Source organism: Sceloporus occidentalis, unplaced genomic scaffold (assembly GCF_023333645.1).
Source record: "Sceloporus occidentalis isolate IW3139 unplaced genomic scaffold, rSceOcc1.0.p SCAF_422, whole genome shotgun sequence".
NCBI lineage: Eukaryota > Metazoa > Chordata > Lepidosauria > Squamata > Phrynosomatidae > Sceloporus > Sceloporus occidentalis.
Window position 1 is genome coordinate 1 of NW_028317402.1, and position 7,049 is coordinate 7,049.

The 7,049-nt window shown below is 43.0% G+C and overlaps 1 protein-coding gene across 1 annotated transcript; it reads right to left on the minus strand.

Annotated features, from left to right (window-relative positions):
- Positions 1-3,364: 3,364 nt before the first annotated feature.
- Positions 3,365-6,835, minus strand: LOC149272693 (heat shock protein HSP 90-alpha-like). The gene is made up of 10 exons (XM_089506789.1): positions 6,677-6,835; positions 6,220-6,586; positions 5,872-6,005; positions 5,477-5,785; positions 5,170-5,335; positions 4,890-5,080; positions 4,484-4,631; positions 4,104-4,372; positions 3,660-3,993; positions 3,365-3,474 (listed from the first exon to the last, which is right to left on the minus strand). Exons 1-10 carry the CDS (start codon positions 6,833-6,835, stop codon positions 3,365-3,367), a joined length of 2,187 nt encoding a protein of 728 aa, XP_089362915.1.
- Between the last annotated feature and the right edge of the window lie 214 nt (positions 6,836-7,049).

The following is a 7,049-nucleotide window of genomic DNA, read 5'->3' on the forward strand; positions in this document are numbered from 1 at the left end:
AGTAGCATGGGTTAATATTTATATAAATATATATTGGCAGCAGGGTCTAATATTAATATTTATTGGCAGCAGGGTGTAATATTTATATATACCAGCAGCAGGGTCATATATTCATACATATCGGCAGCAGGGGCTAATATTCATATATATCGGCAGCAGGAGCTAATAATATATATCGGCAGCAGGGTGTAATATTATATATATATTGGCAGCAGGGGTAATATTAAGGAATGAAAAATAGCTGCCAGTTCGGCTGTTATTTTGAAATCATATTTCAATCGCAGTCTTTACTTCAAAGAGATAAGTACATATTATGCAGTTAAAAATGGATGTCTAACACATATATATATTGTGTATGTAGCGTTTTATAATTGGGCCCCCTACTTTGGTCCCTGTGAATATGAAATATGAAAGCTGGAGACGCCACTATCACATTGAGCCAACGTTTGTTACGGACGTCAATGATACATGAATCTGAAATATTAGTTTTTATAAAAGCAAAATAAAAAACGTTGTGTTTTTACCCAAAAATAAGAGACAGGAAGTACCTCATTATTATTGTCAGATTCTGATTCTGTGCTGGATGCAACTTTACATTTTCTCTAAAAATGGTAAACAAAAATAGATAAAAATAAGTGGTGAAAGTTTTACCGCGGGATCATCATTAATCATGTTAAGTTACTGACTTCTCTATACATTATGTATAACCAACCCCGGGGGGGGGGGGGGGGGGGGTTGGTTCTGCTGCAGGAAGGGCTTGGCTTGGCCTTTATAATCCATAACTGAATCAGTAATAATTCTTTATTTTCCTCACCCGTTGAATTATACATTATACAGGGCCAGCTCAGCTCAAGTTTCCCAGTGTTGGCCCTCCATAATGGAGAGTGAAGCGAGTTAAAACCCCATTCCTGCAACCCCTTTTTGAATAGACTCCTTGCAAACCCCTCTGATTAATCCCCCCCCAATCATCAGTCATATCATCCCATTTAAACAGGCTGGACGAGGCCATTAACTCCATAATATTTATCCCACTGGACTGGAAGTTCGTAAATACCATGTACTTGCAAGCCAAGCGATCGACATAGTCCGGACTTCTCTCAGCTTCCATCATAGCAGCTAAAAAGACCAGAGACGGTGCAACGGTTACACAGGAGGGGTCGACGGGGGTACCTGACCATGAATTTACTATAAAATCCCAACAGAAGTCAGCAGCCAGGCTTTACCAGAGTCACCGGGAACAGTATAAGAATTCTAGATTTACACTATTTATTTTTATACACATTTTTTCTCCGGTTTTATAGACATTGGTGTAATTTTTAGGGCTGCAGAACACTGTGATACCTTCATACTCAGGAAAAGGGGGCCTTGGGGAGGAAATTTATGTGTGTAAATGATTTAACTGCAGTTTCATATATAACGCATTAATGTACAGATTTACATACAATGACAAACTGACAGATTTAAGTGCATTTAATTACAGAAAAGGGGGCTGAGAGCTTACAGGTCCCCCCTCTCTCCTAAATAAAATAAAAAAAAACACTATTATGATAAATATTGATTTAAAGATGAATTCCCCGATAAAATAAGAGTACTGTTTGACAGGTCTGTGCTCTACCTTCTCTGCTCGCCCTCCTGTCCCCCCGAGTCCTGCGCCGGTGGCATCTCACAGACATCGTACCAGACGTGCAGCATCAGTTGCTCATTTAAATCCCCGCTTCCTGGACGATCGCGAGACCTCTCTGTGTAGCCACGCCTTCTTTATATAAGAGCTCCGCCTATTGGTGTGACTCCGCCCCCTCTGCCTGTCCTTGCTCGTTATACACGGTAGTTCAGGGCGCTTTTGTTCGGCTCCCTGGCATTAAAGCTGTAGCGCTGGACAGGCTTTCTCTCAACTGGCTGAGCATCATGGGAGTTGTAGTCTCCTGGAGCTGCCTGCCAAGTGTGCGGGTGGCCCGGCTATAGACGGCGGTGACAGGGTGTGAAACGCGGTACCTCCAGCAGGGAGCAGCCAGCGGCGTGTATTTGATCTGTAATCCGGTGATTGTCCCCCAGGGGAGTGTCTGAATGTGAGTATATTAGTGTGTGTGTGAGTATATTGGAGTGTGAGTGTATTAGTGTGTGTGATTATATTAGTGTGTGGGTCTGAGTATATTAGTGTGTGTGTATATGAGTATGTCTGAGTGTATTAGTGTGAGTATATTAGTGTGTGAGTATGAGTGTGTGTGTGTGTATGAGTGTATTAGTGTGGGTTTATTAGTGTGTGTGTGTATATGAGTGTGTGTCTATGAGTATTAGTGTGAGTATATTAGTGTGTGAGTATGTGTGTATATTAGTGTGTGTGTATATGAGTGTGTGTCTGAGTGTATTAGTGTGGGTATATTAGTGTGTGTGTATATGAGTGTGTGTCTGAGTGTATTAGTGCGAGTATATTGGAGTGTGTGTGTGAGTATAGAGTGTGTGTGTGTGTGTTTAATTATATAACAATGTGTGTGCACCCATGTACGCCAAAACATGTTGACTCAGTACATGCGTGTTCCAGAGCATACAGGAGGCCCAGACTGCCTTGCACACCGGCAGAATACACACCAAAGCCGTGTGCACCGCGTGGCCTCCTCCTGGATATGGCGAGCCGCGCCTTGAGCTTTTAAACGTAACGTGTGACCCTTGTGACGTCCTACATGGTTACAGCTCCTGCTGTTTGAGATTTATTACCGTCCCCAAATCTCTTCACTTGGTGACCATTCCTGAGAGCCTTAAAGTCTGCGGCCCTGTAAGACTTACATGCAGCAATAGAATCATACCAGTGTCTACATATACGTGACGAGAATAACCCGGCGAGTCTTGTGTGGGGGATGTAACATTAAATAAAAAATGTAAAAAAAAAATCCATGGACAGCTAAAGCTTCCGTCACCCAGCACTGGTGGTTTAGCTGCACCTCCCATCGGCTTTTCCAGACACATTTACGGTTGTGTATTTCTCCAAGGAGCGCGTTCACACCAGGATTTCCTTATCCCACAACTGTGCGCATCGAGACTTACTATGGCTGTATGCCTCGGTGCGAATGCCATTCCCTCAATCCAATCTCACATATGGACCCTCCAGAGCGCCCCCCCACACACACAAACACACAAACCGGTACAGAACCCAGGATACCCGTTTGTTGGACCGCTCCCACAACTCAATTCCAATAGGTAGTTTTGTGTCAGGAGCCGTTTATTTTAAACAGTGAGATTTAACACAAACTTACAACATTAAAAAATAAATAAATAGAATATTTTACACGGAATCCACACAGCGAGCTTCCTGCACAGAAACGCAGACACTTCTAACCCGCTGAGATCAGCAGAGAACGTCTTACGCAGCTCAGTCAACCTCCTCCATTCTGGAAGAGTCTTCGTCACCTTCGAGGGGAGGCATTTCTTCCGCTACCGGGGCAGTTACCTCTTCAGTAGTGCTGTCATCTTCATCAATACCTAAGACAACATATAACATTTTTGGGTGTTTTTACAACAATTCTGTACAATTTAAATAAGAGGAATAAAGATGAAATCGCATGGTTTTTAATGACAGGTCTTCTCTGCATTTAAGACCGGATTGGTAGAAGAGATTTCAACAGAATGAGAAGCTGCCAAAGCTAGTTTCTAAAACTGGAACTTACCTAGCCCGAGTTTGATCATCCTGTAGATGCGGTTGGAATGAGTCTGTGGATCTTCCAGGGTGAAGCCAGATGAGAGGAGGGCCGTTTCAAAGAGGAGAATCACCAGATCCTTTACAGACTTGTCATTCTTATCAGCCTCCGCTTTCTGCCTCAGAGTCTCAACGATCGCATGGTCCGGGTTGATCTCAAGGTGCTTCTTGGCAGCCATGTAGCCCATTGTGGTGTTGTCCCTCAGGGCCTGAGCCTTCATTATTCTCTCCATGTTCGCCGTCCAGCCGTATGTGCTCGTTACAATGCAGCAGGGAGATGTAACCAGTCTGTTGGACACCGCAACCTGCAGACGCAAGACAGCACGATTAGGACAGGATGGAAAAATCAGAAGACGTGGGAAGACAGCAGAGGGTGGATGAGGGAGTCTGCGAGAGCACAACATTCATTACTAACCTTCTCCACTTTCTTTTCTAGTATGTCTTTCATGATCTTGCACAGGCCTTCGAATTTTGATTTTTTCTCCTCCTGCTTCTTTTTCTCCTCCTCATCTTCTGGAAGTTCCAACCCTTCCTTCGTAACAGAGACCAAGGTCTTGCCCTCAAATTCCTTCAGCTGCTGTACGCAGTACTCATCAATGGGCTCGATCATGTAGATCACTTCCAGCCCGTGCTTCCTCAGCCTTTCTACAAATGCCGAGTGGGCCACTTGTTCCTTGGTTTCACCTGTAGCAGTAAATAAGTTACTGAATGTTAGAAACCAGTCCCATCTAGTCAAAAGCCTAATATACAATACTTGCACAACTACTCAACCATCTTCACACTCACACGTCATACCTGTGATGTAGTAGATGTGTTTCTGGTTCTCCTTCATGCGTGTGCAATAGTCTTTCAGAGAGACCATCTCATCTCCAGATGCGGATGTGTAGTACCTCAATAGCTCAGAGAGCTTGTTACGGTTTTGAGAGTCCTCATGAATGCCAAGCTGAAAAGAGAACAGATTCATGAGCAACTCTTATCCTAAATGTAACACACCAGCAAGTCAAAGCCGCTACATTCAACCAGCTCATCTGATCCAAGAAGGGTCAGTATTTTAAACTTCTTAGAATTAAGGTTTGTTTGCACCCCATATCCCTGAAGCACGTGAAGCTTTGGGGGACCCTTGTATGTCATTTGACAGGGTCCTCAACTGTTTCAGCTAAAATAAAACTCCTCTGTAAAGCAGTGCATTAGACAAACTGACCTTGAGGTTCTTCGAGAACTGCTCATAGAACTTTTTGAAGTTTTCCTTGTCTTCTGACAGTTCTGTGAACAGCTCAAGGCATTTCTTCACCAAATTCTTCCTGATGACCTTCAAGATCTTACTCTGCTGCAACATCTCTCTGGAAATGTTCAGGGGCAGATCTTCAGAGTCCACAACTCCTCTGATGAAATCTAGAGTTCGAGGACATCACAGCTCAGACTTTTGCCCTTAACAGAGTTTAAAAAAAACACAAATGTAAAGGGCAGACCATTGTACTCACTTAGATACTCTGGGATAAGATCCTCACAGTTGTCCATGATGAAGACTCTGCGTACGTACAGCTTAATGTTATTTTTCTTTTTCTTGTTCTCGAACAAGTCAAAAGGAGCCCTCCTTGGCACAAACAGCAGCGCGCGGAATTCTAGCTGTCCTTCCACAGAGAAATGCTGTAATAAAATCAATGTGTATACATGTTACAAAGAGGAAGCATCACCAAATGCTTACAGGACTGTAAGGAATCTAGAAAGTAATAGTTCAAGACCTAGATGTCCAAAATTATGCGTTAACGTTTGTTAACAGAAATCTACCTTCACTGCCAGATGATCCTCCCAGTCGTTGGTCAGACTCTTGTAGAATTCTCCATACTCCTCATTGGTTATATCATCAGGGTTGCGTGTCCAGATAGGCTTGGTCTTGTTGAGCTCCTCCTGGTCAACATATTTTTCCTTGATCTTTTTCTTCTTTTTCTTGTCCCCTTCTTTCTTATCTGCCTCCTCGTCAGAGCCTACATCTTCAATCTCTGGCTTCTCCTCCTCTGGTTTTTCTTCCTCTTTCTTTTCTTCCTTCTCTTCTTCAGCTTCGTCATCACTGACCTCCTTATCCCGTTCCTTCTCCACCTTTAAGAGGTATGTTTCAGGTTACAATAGTTCTCTACAAAAAGCTTTTAGTAAAGATGGAGACAGGAAAAGTATCAGGAACTTACGAAGAGCGTAACGGGGTAACCGATGAACTGAGAGTGCTTTTTCACTATTTCCTTAATCCTCTTTTCTTCCAGGTATTCAGACTGATCCTCCTTCAGATGCAGGATGACCTTTGTGCCACGACCAAGTGGTTCACCTGTTTTGTCAAAGTAGAAAATAAGATAAAAATAGTATATGATGCTTTGATTTTGTATGTAAATGAAAGCTTGTGGAATAAAGCAGTTATACCCATTTAAAGGCTGCTATATTTCCTTCCATAGGCAAATAAGTACTTGTATTACCCCGAATTTATACACAATAATAAACATTAAAGAATTATTAAATCATTAGCGTAACTAAGCAGAACTAACCATTATCAGGTCGGATAGTGAAGGATCCACCAGCGGAGGACTCCCAGGCATACTGCTCGTCATCATTGTGCTTGGTGATCACTGTAACCTTCTCGGCCACAAGGTACGCAGAGTAGAAGCCAACACCAAACTGACCAATCATGGAGATATCGGCCCCAGCCTGCAGAGCCTCCATGAAAGCCTTGGTTCCGGACTTGGCGATGGTTCCCAGGTTATTGATAAGATCAGCTTTGGTCATCCCGATGCCAGTGTCGATTACGGTGAGAGTACGATCATGTTTGTTGGGAATCAGGTCAATTTTCAGCTCTTTCCCAGAATCCAGTTTGCTCGGATCAGTCAGACTCTCATAGCGGATTTTGTCCAGAGCCTGAAATAAAATTCGCTTTGTATTTTATACATGCTTTTAACGCGGTATATTTGCTCTTATATGAATTAGTGTTTTGAATCAGCAACTTACATCCGAAGAGTTAGAAATCAGTTCTCTTAAGAAGATCTCTTTGTTGGAATAGAAAGTGTTAATGATCAAGGACATCAGCTGAGCAATCTCAGCCTGGAAGGCGAACGTTTCCATCTCGTCCTCCATCTGCTGGTCCTGGATTGCGGCTTCTTCTGGCATCTGCAAAACATTTTGTTACTTCTCCCTGATACTTCACATAATCTTATACAGAATGTCCATCGAGGCCACACTATGAAGCTTGTGCAAACAAATAACCACGGTACAGAGCTACAGAATATGATGGTGCTATATAAAGCAATAAATAATAAAGGCTTTAATACCCCACACCACTGCAAGATGACACACGCCTGGATTGTTCTAGATGCAGGAGTGG